At 33.0% G+C, this 17,082-nt stretch overlaps 1 protein-coding gene across 4 annotated transcripts in view; it reads right to left on the bottom strand.

The window, feature by feature from the left end:
- The window catches only part of LOC127721543 (uncharacterized), a 46,666-nt gene extending 29,858 nt beyond the window's left edge, over window positions 1-16,808 (bottom strand). For 2 of the 4 annotated variants that reach the window (XM_052228301.1, XM_052228302.1), the window contains exons 1-6: window positions 15,796-16,309; window positions 10,980-11,286; window positions 10,060-10,250; window positions 7,837-7,876; window positions 7,164-7,319; window positions 5,279-5,305 (exon numbers count right to left, since the gene is read on the bottom strand). In XM_052228301.1, coding sequence (XP_052084261.1) covers window positions 5,279-5,305; window positions 7,164-7,319; window positions 7,837-7,876; window positions 10,060-10,250; window positions 10,980-11,286; window positions 15,796-16,140 — 1,066 coding nt within the window. In that variant the 5' untranslated portion in view covers window positions 16,141-16,309. Of the gene's footprint in view, window positions 1-5,278; window positions 5,306-7,163; window positions 7,320-7,836; window positions 7,877-10,059; window positions 10,251-10,979; window positions 11,287-15,795; window positions 16,310-16,645 lie in introns of those variants that run through there. The other 2 variants (XM_052228304.1, XM_052228303.1) reach the window with 2 other exon arrangements.
- Between the last annotated feature and the right edge of the window lie 274 nt (window positions 16,809-17,082).

Below are 17,082 nucleotides of genomic sequence, written 5' to 3'. Positions count from 1 at the left end.
ATATTTTGGAGTAGGACAAAGGTTGAGGAACATCCTTTACATGGGAAATTGTAAATGATTCAATATTGCATGAACAAGTTCTGGATGCATTGTGTACGTCAGATCAGATTTTTGTGGATTTCTTTGTTATTAATTAGTTCACTATTTCCCCATATTTTTTTACAGAAAAAGGTGCTATGTTAAATGTATGAAAAATCTAGAGAGAATCATTTACCGTCAAATATTCAATTGCTAATATCCCTAAAACAAGGACACAGACCTTTCCTTTCTTTGTGCTTTTATAGTTCAGTCAAATATGCTTACAATTCATAACAGTCTCTTAAAAAGCTTGTTATTTGTAAAACTTTCGGTAAATTCTGTTTCAGGTTAGTCTAAGCAATTCAGTAGAAATAGGATATGTATGACAAGAAAATATTTTGGAGTAAGACCTTTCCTTTCTTTGTGCTTTTATAGTTCCGTCAAATGACAAGAAAATATTTTGGAGTAGGACAAAGGTTGAGGAACATCCTTTACATGGGAAATTGTAAATGATTCAATATTGCATGAACAAGTTCTGGATGCATTGTGTACGTCAGATCAGATTTTTCTGGATTTCTTTGTTATTAATTAGTTCACTATTTCCCCATATTTTTTTACAGAAAAAGGTGCTATGTTAAATGTATGAAAAATCTAGAGAGAATCATTTACCGTCAAATATTCAATTGCTAATATCCCTAAAACAAGGACACAGACCTTTCCTTTCTTTGTGCTTTTATAGTTCAGTCAAATATGCTTACAATTCATAACAGTCTCTTAAAAAGCTTGTTATTTGTAAAACTTTCGGTAAATTCTGTTTCAGGTTAGTCTAAGCAATTCAGTAGAAATAGGATATGTATGACAAGAAAATATTTTGGAGTAGGACAAAGGTTGAGCAGCAGGAAACAGACATATATATTTTAGCCTGAAGACTCTATTTGAATGAAAAATCGTTAGTGTGCAATGCATCTAAAAGTTCCCCCTCTCAACAAACAATATTACATGTTTTTTTATATTTCCAATTATCCAGGTAAAACTTAGCATGAAACATACATGAGTTTTCACAAACATGTTATACCCTGCAACATTCTTAATATGCCTGTAAATCAGTGGTTATCATTGGGCTGTCTATTTTGTTTTTTGTAAATTGTTTTTAGGGAGCTACCATTTGATTTTTATGGGGGGGGGGGGGGGGGGGGCTAGGATGAAATTTGAAAAAAAAGGGACAGGAGCTTTGAGCAAAAAAAAAAAGGCAGGATGAGCAACTTGGCAAAAAAAGAAGGCAGGATGACAATTTATGTAAAAAAAGTCAGGATAAACTAATAAAAAAAAAAGGCAGGACCGAATAGAGTGAAAAATAAAAAGGCAGGACAGAGATTACAACTAAAAATAAAATGCTCCGCAGGGCGCAGCTTGATACGACCGCAGAGGTCGAACCCTGAACAGTTGGGGCAAGTATGGACACAACATTCAAGCTTGATACAGCTTTGCATTTGGATTGTGATTAAATATTTGACACAGCATAGGTTTCTGACACAGAATGAATGTGATCTAAGAACTTAAAAATTTTAAATTGGACATTCACCTATTATGGTCCAATATCCAAAATCTAAATACATGGTTAGATTCAGCATATCAAAGAACCCCAAGAATTCAATTTTTGATGAAATCAAACAAAGTTTAATTTTGGACCCTTTTGACCTCAATGTGGACAAAGTTGATAACGGGGCCCAAAAATCAAAAATCTAAATACATGGTTAAACTCAGCTTATCAAAGAACCCCAATAATTCAATTTTTGTTGAAATCAAACAAAGTTTAATTTTGGACCCCGATTTGGACCAACTTGAAAACTGGGCCCATAATCAAAAATCTAAATACATGTTTAGATTCAGCATATCAAAGAACATTAAGAATTCAATTTTTGTTAAAATCAAACTAAGTTTAATTTTGGACCCTTTGGACCTTAATGTAGACCAATTCGAAAACGGAACCAAAAATTAAGAATCTAAATACACGGTTAGATTCGGCATATCAAAGAACCCCAATAATTCAATTTTTGATGAAATCAAACAAAGTTTAATGTTGGACCCTTTGGACCTCAATGTGGACCAATTTAAAAACGGGGCCCAAAATCCAAAAACTAAATACACGGTTAGATTCAGCATATTAAAGAACCCCAAGAATTCAAGAATAAAACCCCATTGAAATTGATCAAGAAATAAGCAATTTATACGAAGTATCTTCTTTTGCACAATACTGTGCAATTAAATATTTCTTGCTATTGCGCAATACTGTACAATTGACAATTTCTTGCTATTGCGCAATATTGTGCTATTGGATGTTTCTTGCTATTGCGCAATACTGTGCAATTGAAGATTTCTTGCTATTGCGCAATACTGTGCAATTGAAGATTTCTTGCTATTGTGCAATACTGTGCAATTGAAAATTTCTTGCTATTCCACAATACTTATATAATAATTTACACATCCTGTTTGGTGTGTATCTCCTACCATATCATTATTATTTGCTTTTAAATATAAATCAGAAATAACCAACTTAAAATGGAAAATTTTAAAAGAAAAAAAAGGAAAAAAAAAAAATCCCTCCCCAAATTTTTTGAACCCCCTTATGATTCATCACCCCCAAACTCAATCCCAGCCTTTCCTTTGTGGTATGGTACCTTGCAGTACAATTTCAGAGAGATCCATACACTTGAACACAAGTTATTGTCTGGAAACTAGAAAAATGTGTTTTTGGCCCCTTTTTGGCCCCAAATTCCTAAACATTTAGGGCAATTACCCCCAAACTCAAACCCAGCTTTCCCTTTGTGGTATGGAACCTTGTAGTACAATTTCAGAAAGATCCATACACTTACACACAAGTTATTGTCCTGAAACTAGAAAAATGCTTTTTTTTTCCCCTTTTTGGCCCCTAATTCCTAAAATATTTAGGCAATTACCCCCATCATCAATCCCAGCCTTCCCTTTGTGGTATGGTACCTTGCAGTACAATTTCAGAGAGATCCATACACTTGAACACAAGTTATTGTCTGGAAACTAGAAAAATGTGTTTTTTGGCCCCTTTTTGGCCCCCAATTCCTAAACGTTTCGGCAATTACCCCCAAACTCAATTCCAGCTTTCCCTTTGTGATATGGAACCTTGTAGTACAATTTCAGAAAGATCCATACACTAACACACAAGTTATTGTTATGAAACTAGAAAAATGCTTGTTTTTTGCCCCTTTTTTGGCCCCTAATTCCTAAAATTTTGAGGCAATTACCCCCAAAATCAATCCCAGCATTCCTTTTGTGATATGGAACCTTGTGGTACAATGTCAGAGAGATCCATACACTTATACACAAATTATGTCTGGAAGTTACAAAAATGCTTATTTTTGGCCCCTTTTTGACCCCTAATTCCTTTACTGTTGGTACCATAACCCCCAAAATCAATCCCAACCTTCCTTTTGTGGTATTGAACCTTGTGGTAAAATTTCATAGAGATCCATTCACTTAAACTTAAGTTAGAGTGCGAAAACCAATGTGTCTTCGGACGACGAAGACGACGCCAACGTCATACCAATATACGACCACAAAAATTTTTTTGCGGTCGTATAAAAATGCAGGACAAAATTTTTCATCCTAGCCCCCCACACCATAAAAATCAAATGGTAGCTCCCTTAGCATATATCAGGCTCTTTTATATTGTTTAAAATGTCGGCATGCTGTGGCCTTTTAAAGCTGACTATACAGTATGGGTTTCACTCATTGTTTAAGGTGGTACTGTGACCAGTAGTTACTTGCATCATTTAGTCTCTAATGGATAGCTGCTTCATTGGCAATCATACCACATCTCCTTTATCTATAGTTTAAATCAGCTGATTTCAATGGCATTTAAATCACAAAGATTGCAAACAATGTTTTTCTTAAGCATTCCCAGACACATAATTCAAAGTATTGGAAAACAGTTTTAACTTAGTTGTCCCACAGATCCAAAATGTATTCTTCACAAGTATTAAACAACTCATTACTGTCAAGCTGCAAACCAGATAAGCAGTTATTCTATTCATTTGAGTGATGAAGATATTTGTTGACAGACTAACAATGGAGTGGGTATGACATGGAGTACATTCTGGTCTTTCTAGATATCAAATATTCCATCATAATAAAGATTCCAGTAGTCATGCAAACTGAATAACAATATTGTATAACAACTGTTCATGCAGATACACTTCAGCCCATGTGGTTTTTTGTCATTTCCAACCATGGATGGTTTAAATGGGCATCAAGTAGAACCCTCAATGATTTTTGAAATATGCCCATATCATGCAGTGGATATGCCATTATTTTTCTCTCATGAATAGACTTGAGAAATTTGGTGAAGATTTTGATTTCAATAATTTTCCAAAATTTGTGGTATCTTCAAGTGGACAGGATAGGGATGTCCACAGTGGGCAGGCGGATATGACAGAATCCACATCAACTTTAGTGTACGTTGTTTGTATCAAACTTTGAATTTTAAGGTTGACAAACATTTAATAATGAGTTAATTACTTATGATTACAACAAAATCTATTGAGTGTGTAGAAAGTAAAATAAATTTAGGCTTGCTTGTTATGAGAACAATGAAATTTTCATAAAAAATGTTAGGGTTGGAAGTTCAGTCAGATAGCCCCCAAAACACATAATTAACTCAATTCAGGAATTTTGGCAGTTGAATATGAAAAGTTTGATACAGATGCATTTTTTGTTGGTACAAATTACCAGCATTTGTGGTTTTTAATTCCTCCATACAACTAGAAAATAGGAAATTTACACTTGAATCAAACACTTAAACAAGTGGTTCACCTATTCCCACAAAAAAAACAGTAACCAGTGAATAAGGACGAGTCCACAATAATCAGAAAATAATAATGTTTAAATCAGAAAGGGGTTTTCCCTTACAGCTGAACTATTTGAGTATGTTCTTAGATCATAAAAGCTAGATTTGCTTGTTTGACAGAAGGACCATGAATTCTTTATTAGCTATTGTTAACATAAAAACCAGGTGATCAAACAGGTGAATGTTACCTGCCCTATGATATTGTTGGCTAATAATCACTAATGTTACTTTTTAAATAGGTAGTAAAATTAAAGGTAATATGATTTAATAGTTTACATAGCAAACTTCACTTCATTGTTTTTTGTACACACTCAAGTTTATCAGCTGTAAAATGTTAGAGGACTGTCCCACAGTGAAAGGCATTAGGTTGCAGGAACTTACCATTGACACAAATATCTGGACTCTTACCTGAAAATTCAATGTTGGCAAATGATGTGATAAATGATGATGAGAAAATGCATGCAAGCACATGCAGTCAAACACAGTTACAGAATTTTTAATATCTCAAAATTTTAAAAGTGGTAAAGTCTTCTATGGAACATTATGTTTTGCCTGTGATTGATGCTGTCAATGTACAGTCAGGGGTACTACTTGTACAAGTAATTTTTATTTACTTGAAGAAGTAATATTAATATACTTATATAAGTAAATTTGTAGGATACTTATACAAGTGTATTTTATTTACCTTTATAGGTAAAAAAAATTGGCTTAGTTATGTCCCTTAGACATTCAGATTTTCTTACTTATATAAGTGTCTTCTATTCTTGAATTCTTAGGACTTCTTTGCTCTAATAGAATTTTAAATTGTCTGTCCTTTGCAGATGTCTTAACTAATCATTTAAGTGTAATTTCATGGACAATGAAAATCTCATTTGTCTGTTATCTTCAGAACACTGCTCATTTACAAGCCCCAAAGGAGCAATTTTTGAAGGCCTTGCGCAAATACTTAAGATCTTTGCGCAATCAGTTTCTTTGTTGAATCAATGAGATGAAACATTGAACTCTAATAAAAAATTATGAGCTAACCTGGGAAAAATCATTAATGGCATATTTTTACATCTCAAAACTTGAGAATTTTTGTGGGATTGTAAAAAAAAAATTTTACTTATACAAGTGAATTTTTGAGAAAGTTAAGGGGAGATTATTCAAACATTATAATTAACTTATATAAGTATATTTTTTTTACTTCTTCCAAGTAAAAAAAGATAACTTGTACAAGAAGTACCCCTGACTGATGTAAGGGTGACTGCTAAACACTTTTTATCATTTAAAAAAATACAGAAAAATAATTTTTTCATAAGATGCTATTTCTTGATCATGATGAAGTTTCTGTCCCAAGTTTTGTAACAGCCCACTAAGGTTTGAATTCTTTTTTTATACCAGACTTTTTGTAAATGTTAACTGCAAAATTTTAAGGTCATCTATCATCAAAATCCAGAAACTGAAAGTAAACTATTTTCAAAATTTTTCTTCTGGTGTTCATCTTAATCATCATGACCATAAAAAATCTTCTGTCCCTGATTCATTTAATTCAATGAAGGTTTTACAGAGTAATTGATGTCTATACGACTATATCTGAAATGTTTATTGCAAAAGAAAGTCAGTCCATTTACCAGAAAAAATGACAAAAAAATAATTGTTGAATATAATTTGCTCTAGATTCTGTCTTTTGATTATTAATAAGCTTCTATCCAACTTTCATGAAATTTCCATGAAAGTTTGAGAGAGTTATTGATTTTTTAAGTACTTTAACCAAAGACCTAAATGTTGACTAAGTCAATTTTAGTTGGATAGCATATCTTACTTCTGCTATGACATGTTTAACAGAAACAAGTGAAATAAAATTCATTAATTTCAATATGCTGTATAAAACAAGTCAAATCTGCATGTAGTTTTTTTCTCACGTAAAAATGCAAATTCAAAAACAACCATTAAAATAATAATTTGAAAGCTGTCATATCAAACCTAATTTGTAATTCAAAAAGACATTAAAAATGTTTTACTGGAGCTGTGCCAAATCATGTTGAATTTAAAAACCATATCAATTTATTTGATAGCATTGCATTTACTATAATTTTTCAAGTTTAACTAGCCTTAAAAATAATTCTAAGCTTGCAATAACAAATCAAAAATCTACATATTCATGACATTATACTACAAGCAAAGCACACAACGAATGAGACACCTAAGCATTCATTTCCTAAATGTTTTTGCTATGATTCAATGATGTGTTGACATGGTAACAAAGTACCCATAATGCACCTACCACTTTCATCACTTTCAAAAGGTCTCTTTTTACCATATTCGTCAACCTCGCCTGGTCGTCTTGGTTTTTTCTTGGCAAGTTGATCTTGTTGGAAGTTTGCTGGACGTTTGTAACCCATCCCCATGGTGCCACTGACCTGCTGACCAACCTGTTGCACTGTAATGTATAATTGAAAATATGTGATTTAAATTCTTTTTTTGCCTCCAGAAACTTTGTTAAACCATATCAATGTGTATCTTAAGAATTTAGCAACAATTTTTTTTAATTCATTCTTAACCATTTTAACAGGGTCCAAAGTCAGGTGCCTGTACTTCAGTGGCTGTTGTTAGTTGCTATCAATTTTTTTTTTTCTTTTCTTGTTTTGTACTTATATCAGATTGTTAGTTTTTTCGTTTGCATTATTTTACATTTTGTCATGTCTGGGCCTATTTTAGCCGATTATGCAATACAGATTTTGCTCGTTGTTGAAGGCTGTAGGGTCACCTATAGTTGCTTACATCTACTTACTTTGGTCTCTGGTGGAAAGTTGTCTCATTGGCAGCCATAACACATCTTTTTATATTGAATATTAACCAAATTCAAAACATGCTTATTTTGACCCTTGTAATTTTTTTATAATTTTACCAAGGCCAGTTAAGCTTTTTACAGACTGCTGTTATAAGACATATATTACCTTGTTGTACTGGTCTATTTAATGTCTGTTGCTGTTGAGGCTAAAAATAGAACAAAACATGGTGTTTATATGAAACCATCATTACCTTACGGTTCATCATAACAAATGGACAAATATGGCTGTAATTTACACCTCAAAAACTACTCTGTGTACAGACTTACCTGTGAAGTTTGGAAAGTTTTAAGGCCTGGCATCCACTAGATATATAAAAGTTAAATGCATTTTGTGTTTCAATAAGATAAAATCTTTTATGGATTTTGATAGGCATTTTTTTCTGTTCCTGCAGAAGGTGTAAAAATTAAACTAATGTGGGTAAATCTTTGAGATGCTCCCTCTCAGTGAACAACTGTATTGCATTGTATTGATTGGCCTGGACAATAGATATCTACACAACAATAGGTGAGTTAAAGGGTGTAACTGAGTGGACAGTATCAAATGTAATTTAGGTGTTTGTTTATTTTTACACCAATTGCAACAGCAGAAACGAAAAAAAATGCCCATCAAAATCCAAAAAAGATTTTATCTTTCTGAAACACAAAATGCATTTAACTTTTATATATCTAGTGGATGCCAGGCCTTAAAACTTTTCAAACTTCACAGGTAAGTCTGTACACAGAGTAGTTTTTGAGGTGTAAATACAGCCATATTTGTCCATTTGTTATGATGAACCTTAATGACTGAAATAAATCAAAGTACTTTAAAGCACTAACACGAAAGATTTTTCACAGCTTCAAGTGAATGAGTGACCTGTTCACATCTCTTTCCTTTTGTTTTTTGTGGATAGTTATTACAATGGCAATCATACCACATTCCGTTACTGCAATACTTAAACTAATCAGTTCTGTTAGAATTGTCCCCCTTGATTTATTTCAAATGGTTCCCATTTTAATTGTTGCTTCAATCTATTTTTCTTACATCACTACAACAAATCTAATCTTCCCAAAGGCCCTCATGAAATACATTGAATTATAACAAACAAAGAAATTACAAAATAATCAAACAAATAAATCTGAAAATGAAAACAATAAGCAAACATTTTTCATATTTATTCATTTGATATTCAAAACTTTTCAAACATGATATATGTATTTAGTTAATTGATCATAATATTAAAACATAAATAACTTAAATACATGTATATGAATCAGAATTTCAAATTTTGATGTTTTTTTGTTGCTTCGCATCAAATTATAAATATATATTTTGACTTATTGATTGGATGAGCAAAGAGAGACTTATTACCAGGTTTGTACTTACATGAGCAACAGGACGGGTGCCACATGTGAACAGGTTCTGCCTACCCTTCCAGAGCACCTGAGATCACCCCAGTTTTCGGTAGGGTTTGTGGTGCTCAGTCTTTAGTTTTCTATGTTGTGTTTTGAAGACTGTTGTTTGTCTTTTAGTCATTTTTGTTTTTTGCCAAGGCATTGTCAATTTGTTTAAGACTTATGAGTTTGAATATCACCTCTCTCTTAAATTTTGACAGAACATGTTTGATCAGATGGGAATAGACTATTTTCATATTACCGACTTTTGACTCCGGATTATATGATTTGTCGACTGGTTACCTTGGACATCATGGTACCAAGTCAGGTAAGAGCAAGCTAAAGAAGTAAAACCAAGCTTTCAATCAGTACAATTTTGGGGGAAAATTACCTGGTTAATATTTTTTTCACTACAAAATCATCGGAAAACAGTAAACTTTCCCCTCAAATTACACCGATTATATGTTTGATTTTACTTATTTTGGTTGCTATTACTTGACCGAGTACCATGATGTCCAAGGAAACCAGTCGACAAATTATATAATCCGGAGTCAAAAGTCGGTAATATGAAGATAGTCTATCAGTTCTGACATTTTCATAATATTTTTGTTGTCATCTTATCAATTTACCGATTCTGGAATATTTGCGAAAGTAGATACAAAATTTTGCTCATTATCATGCTTCCTGTATACCATTCAAAGCTTTATCCGTCCAGCTAAATTTGCATGAGTTCAGTGTACCCTCTTTTACTGTCAGCACGTCATGCATGTGTTAAATCTTTGGTCTTACATTAAACTTTTGTCCATAACTTAATTCTTATCGTTGTTTCCATCACATGAAGGCAACATGATGGTTTGGTTTTCTGTAACCGATTTTTACTCACAATAACATTTACAACAGGTTTCATCACCCATTTTCCTTGGTTGGTTTGGTTTACTATTACTTAATTTCTACTCACCATGACATTAGCAACAGGTTTCATCATCCATTGTCCAAGTTGTCCTTGGTTTGCCTGGCTGACACTGACAAGCTTGTACACCTGTTGTTGTTGTGGTGGTTGGGTCAGTGGCTGTGGCTGTTGTACTGGTTGTCGGGGCTTGGAAGCCGGTGTTTCTCCAACAAATATAATATCAGGACTAGATGAACGTTCTGAAAATTTGTGAATAAAGGTAAATAATAAAAAGATTAAGAGTTGAGTCGTCGCAAACTACACCTCAGCTCATGCTGATTTTGTTGTGCCCACTTATACACTGTAAGTAGCTTACTTCTTACAACTCAAATTAAACAGATGAAACCATCAATTTATTTAAAGATATTGACTTCAATCTTCATTCATTTTTCCTGAACAGTCGACTCTGGTTATCTAGAAGTCACCCGGTCCACAGAAATATTTCGAGATAACTGTAGTTCAACTCAAATGAATATTGGAAGTTTGACAGACCAAAAGATACAATGCTTAGTTAGGCTAAAAATAAATCCAGATGGATATGGGTGGGGGACCAATATTCTGAGATCGACATTTCTGTATGTAATTGTCTTTCATTGGGTCCCAATTTTTAGAAAATTTGTAAGTTATTTAAGCATATAAACAATGAGTAAATTTCTATGCAAATTCAAATTCTGATGGAGTGGATCAGTAATTTCCTAATATTGGTCAACTGATCAGCAGATATCTCTAACACATCTAACTTGACAAAAGTTATCAACATTCCATGATTAAACATGATCAAATATGAAAAACACTGCGGCACAGCAGGCAAATGTAAGCGCTGCAGTCACTATGATAATTATATGAAGTCGCTGTGGGAACACTGTTTATGTAAACCTTTCAACAAAACTTGATATTCAGTTTCTAATTATCAACGAGTAAAATCATACCTGGTTCTTTTCCACTCGGTGATGGAGTTTTCAATGCAGGAGCTGCCTTCTGAGTAACTTGAGGCGATACTTTGCCAACATTGTCAACTTTGTTTATAATTTTAGCTTTGCCTATCCTTGCCTTGGCATGAGCATCTCTAATTTGGGCAATGGCTTGGTCATACTGATATCTTGCCACCTGCTGGGCAGTGATCTGACTTGGGGACAAAGCCTCTTCAGTGCATTCCATAAAGAGCTCAATGCCCATTGTCCGACGACTCCTGGTGGGATTTCTCTTCACTGGCATTGTTGTTGTGGAAGCTTTAGTCTGAAATCAGAGATAAAGAAAATGCAAAGAGTCATTGATAAAAGGGATATAATTAACAGTTATATAATAAGAATTATTCCTTAATTAGGAATACCGGTAATAAAAACAACAGTATCGTGGTTAATTTTCACAGCGCTTAAAATTCACGGTTTCCATGGTTTCTTATGCCAAACCATTATTTTCATAATTTCTCTCATCCCTGGTGATGGAAAATCGTGTTCAGGGAACTTGGTAAAACTGAACCTTCAGTAAACTAGTCATGCATCATATGCTGTCTCCCAGAATATTTAAATATGATCCCAAATTATTCCTCCCATAAGAGGAAAAGTTAAAATCAAAACAAGGCAAGAGCAGACCTGAGACATTAAGAATGACTTGTACCTCAGATTGTTGGGAGAGCATTTACACATGTACCTGTGCCCTGTTTTTCTTCTTAATCATGTTAAGTTGAGTAGATTGTCTGTCTTCACTTACTTTATGCTGTACAACTGGAGAAGGTTTTACTATAGATGGGACTGATCAAGGTTTCAGTGTTAATTTTCCTTTACATCTTATTCCAAAAGAATTAGCGATTAAATTTCTCTGAAAACAGTTTTCTTAAACAGTCATGACAGTCAGGGGACTTATTGTGAATTTTAAATCACTTATTTAAGTAGAAAATTCAAAGTTTTGTCACAAATTTTAACACATAGGTTTAGATAATATCTTTTCATTAGTAAAATTGAAAAAAATGAACTTTTTGCTTCTTTTAAGCAGCAAGGTTTATGCCTTTGATGCAATCATTTAGCTGCAAATTCTGTTTTACTTGAAAAAATGCTATAAAAATTCGTAAGGGTTCCGCGGAACCCAGTGTCTCGCCTACTTTTGCTGTTAATCGCAGGCTCAACAAAAATGAGGAAAAAAATTAATAAAAATATTCCTCTCTATACTATCTTTTGATTGTAAGTAGCTTCTGTCCAAGTTTGGTAAAAATCCAGGATAGTTTATCAATCTAATAAATGTTTTAAAAACTTAAAGTGCAGACTGTATGTAATGTTAACTGGAAGAAAAACTAAGTCCATTTACAAGTAAAATACGGAAAAAATGGAATTTATTTTTTACTTTTTTACAAAATTTACTTCTGGATACTATCTTTTGATCATAAACAAAGTTCTTTCCAAGTTTGGTAGAAATCCAGGATAGTTTAAGAAAGTTATTAAAATTTCAAAAACTTTAACCACAGAGTGAATGTAATGTTTCATGGCAGAAAAACTAAGTCCATTTATAAGTAAAATACAGAAAAAATGGAATTTTTTTTTTACAAAATTTACTTCTGGATACTATCTTTTGATCATAAACAAGCTTCTTTCCAAGTTTGGTAGAAATCAAGGATAGTTTAAGAAAGTTATTAAAATTTCAAAAACTTTAACCACAGAGTGAATGTAATGTTTCTTGGCAGAAAAACTAAGTCCATTTATAAGTAAAATACGGAAAAAATGGAATTTTTTTTTTTACAAAATTTACTTTTGAATATTATCTTATGATCATAAACAAGCTTCTGTCCAAGTTTGGTAGAAATCCAGGATAGTTTAAGAAAGTTATTAAAATTTCAAAAACTTTAACCACAGAGTGAATATTTGTGGACGCCGCCGCCGACGACGACGCCGACGGAATGTAGGATCGCTATGTCTCGCTTTTTCGACAAAAGTCGAAGGCTCGACAAAAATGGTTTTACATAATGAACTACTTTCTTAACAGATTTTTCCCAGCAGTGGGAGTATTTTTCCTGTAAAATTCAAGGCTTCATCTTACAATGTCTTAAAGATAATGTAATAAAATTCTACTGTTCGCGATCAAAATTTCACTGTTCGGGGGTGCTGAAATTAGTGGGGGTTATTAAAATAATGATACTTAATATAAAGAAGTGATTTTTTGGAAGGAAATTGAGGTATGATACTTAAACAAGTGACTTTTATGTCATTATCCTAGATTTAGTACAAGGTCATCACCTGACATGACCGGTCATCCTACCAATACAGATGTTGGTTCTGATAATTTTAGCAACATAATTAGTCCCTGGATCATTAGTATTGTATATTTAAAGCTTCATTAAATTTAAATCACTTAGTCTAGTGATTATTTGTACTACTTAAATAGGTGATTATTAAAGAAAGACAACTCTTACATGTCTTACTTCCAACCTTTGTGGACATAATGTTACTTGAATCAGTGATTTAGAAAATCACTCATTTAAGTAAGTCCCCTGACTGGTTACATACATGTATGCCCTAAGCGTGTTCAGTTATTAAAAAAAATGAATGTCAACATTGAAAAGTGAAACAAGAGAGCCACCATCAAAAAATATTCATATCCAGGTAAATCAATGCAATGCAGTCTTCAAATTTAGCCACAAGATCAACGGTCCTGGCCAGTAAAATTGGCTGCGGACTTCTTAAATTTTGTTCTTCAGAAGCCAGACGGGCTTGTAGATTTTTCAGGAGTTGGTGCACTCTTTTTGACTTTGGTAATTAGTGACACCAAATATTCGGATTCTATTGAGCGCTTTTTCACATGAATCATGAGTTTGAATGTCCCTTTGGTATCTTTCTCCTCTCTTTTTTTAAACGCATTACATTTATTATTGGATCGAGACATTGATTTTAATGACAGGCAAAAATGTTCTTAAGGCCTTATACTGATGGAGCCCACTGCCTACGAAACTGCAAGAAAAAACATGGTTGCAACAGTTTCTTAACACTTGGCAAGATGGAAGGCCACGGTTGTTTTATGACGAGGTCTGTTCTGTTCCTGGTGCATAGAAAATAAAATAGATTCTCAGTTTGTGACACCAGGAAGTGATAAAATTAATATAACAGCTAATTTTAACTTTTTTCTCCACTGGTCAATGTTATTCCTTTTAAATTTATATATTAGGTATCTTCAAAATATGACACTCAAAGCTCTCAGAATGCAGGATTTTGCTTCTAATTTTTTCAAAAAAATTCAGGGGGGGGGGGGGGAATGCCCCTAGACCCTCCTAGCAGTTCGCAACGCAAAACACTGGTGATAGTGATTTGTTTGGACTTGTGGATTTTTCAAGGGACTTGTAAAATCTTATCAACCACAAGTCCAACTGGCTTGTAGGTTTTAAAGTTAAGTGTGGCGTGAGGACTGCAATGATTTACATTTTAAAATCTATGACAGGAAATCAAACAGAACTGGGAAAATCGTTATAGTACAACTCCACATGCTTCTCAGTCTACTTATATTTATATCGGGTCTGCAGTCTTCAAAGGTAATCTCAATTGTTAATTAGATGGCGTCTAGTCTAAAATGTCCACTAAAATGGACTTTTTGTGAACTATGTCTAAGTATGTTTTGAATCAAACATGAGAATTTAAGTCAAATCAGTGATCACGAATTTGACATCTTAGGCTCTTTCAAAACTGTCGAAAAATCACTCTTGGGCTGCACAGAATGTTAACAACAGTAAATTCTTCTTTCTTTTTATCTTCCTCCTATGTATAGCACATTAGCTATAGCCGACTTCTATAATATATATATATCAACAGAACATGTGAAACTAATTGGCTATTTTTCAAAACAGTCATTAGAACTGAGGACAGAAGCAGCTTAATTTTTCAGGTTTTTATATATATATATATAAAAGATTACTATGTATTATCATGATTATAGTTGGTGTTTAGAAAATTAATTAATAAAAAATAGTGTGAAGGAAACAATTAAATGAATTATAAGAAGGCATTGCTTTATATTGATATTTGATTAATAATAAATATTTCACAAACACAATCATTGACAATGAAGTTATAAACAAGAAAATATAAAACTTGAAATTTAAATAATTTTCAGCAAATAATTTACAACTGTGAATATTTGTAGGAAACTGGTATATATGTTATGGATTATAAAAAATGCTCTAAATACAAAAATTCAACTGAAAAAAATTTGAACTCGTTATGACCTGCATTTCCATTTTCAGAGGTTGACAGGTATGGCAATATACAAGTTTACAATTTCCTTTTTATAAATGAACTGAGGTCACTCTGGGGAAAACCTTTTACAGGACATTGTGTTGTGAAGATATTTGCCTTATGACATTTTTCTAGGGGAAAATGCAATCAATAGGATGATCATGAACACTTAAAGGAGACGTGACACAATTTAAAAAAAAAAAAAAAATCAATAAACATGATGCTTATAAGTCTTACCTGATCAATCTGCATTTTTTAGGTCAAAGAATCCAGTGCTTGTCATAATCAATAATTTTTATATAGATAACCGTTAGCGATTGTGATGACGTCATTAGCCGAGAAAATGTCTCAAACTGGACAATGTTGATTACTTTTCTGCACATTTAAACAATGGAAAGTGTTGACATCAGTTTTCCAGATAACTCCCGAACTTAAGACATGTTTGGCAATACCAAATGAACAACTATTAAGAATTATAATAAGCTTATACATGTAGGATTAAACTAAATATTCGCCAAGATGATTTTTTTTTTACCTCAGCCTTTCTCTGCTTCTCATTAGCCCCCGAATTTGGAAGTGATGGTTTTTGCTCAGCTGTTGTTGGTTGGATCAATGGAATATCTGGCACAGCATCTGGCTTGAGTTTTGACTTCATTGGAGGGCAACCAAGATTTCTAATCATATTTGGGTCACGCTCGTAACATGCAATAGAAAAGTGGGCAGAACAAAGTCTGTGGTTTGGGTTTGGTTGGAAGTCCATTCTCTTACAATAATGTGTCCATGCCTTCTTGGTCTGCTGGTCAATTGGAAATCGGAAAAAACTTATTTCACTACTCTTTGAATGTCTATTGTTGCATCTTGCAGCTGCACACTGAACCATTGTTTATCACTGTCATTTGTTGTGTTAGTGAATTTTGGAAAATTAATTTGCACTATTATGGCTATACATGCCTGTCAATGTGACGGTTTGGCACCAATGATGTAGCAGCCTTGTTCTGAGTGACTTCTGGGATTGAAATATATGCATATTGATCAGGTTGATAGTTTGATATATTTAAATACATATTTTCACAATATTTTACACTTTTTTGCTATCAGTTCGTTACAGGGGTTCATGTAGTAAGGTATAAATATGAACATTTGTAGGTAAACAAAATTTTAAATTGTGTCACATCTTCTTAAAAGTCAAAAAAAATTATTACTAAAGAAAGTATGTTTTCTTAATTATTTTAAATGCTATTGTTTCAACAATCAAAATAAAAAAATCATTTTGCAGAAAATTCATGCAACATTCATAAATACACATGGTGTACATGAAGTAATCAATCACCATAATGGCGGCTTTATAAGGTGAACCACATTTAAATACAATAAAAATCAATTACCATGTGCCATATGATAAAACAACAATTCAGAGAGGGTTGTAAATGTTATTTAAAGACTTCGATTAGATAATCTGATCCCTGATCATTCCCTTGCTTCGGCTGTGAACAGGGAATCACAGCGTAATCGGATGTTCGCCGATTACCAGCTCCTTGTTTTGATGTGGTCACGTGACTGATGAAATCTCCGTCTGTTACGATCTGAGTTTCAGACAACAAACTGCTTTAAACTGTGATTTTAATCTTGATTATCAATTTTATTACACGTTTTGATTTCAATCCGATAAAGAATGCTAAAATTCAAAATGCATTTCAGAACGATTTCATTTGGTGTCGAGAGTATATTTCGATGAATAAATTTCTCTTTTAAAAGCTTGAAGTTGAAAGTATCAAGATTGATTTTTCAAACGCTCATTTCATCGGGTTAAAACAATTTATGT

This window comes from Mytilus californianus, unplaced genomic scaffold, assembly GCF_021869535.1.
Source record: "Mytilus californianus isolate M0D057914Y unplaced genomic scaffold, xbMytCali1.0.p SCAF_12, whole genome shotgun sequence".
Classification (NCBI taxonomy): Eukaryota; Metazoa; Mollusca; class Bivalvia; order Mytilida; family Mytilidae; genus Mytilus; species Mytilus californianus.
The sequence above is the reverse complement of the archived record's forward strand: the minus strand, read 5'-3'. Positions and strand labels throughout refer to the sequence as shown.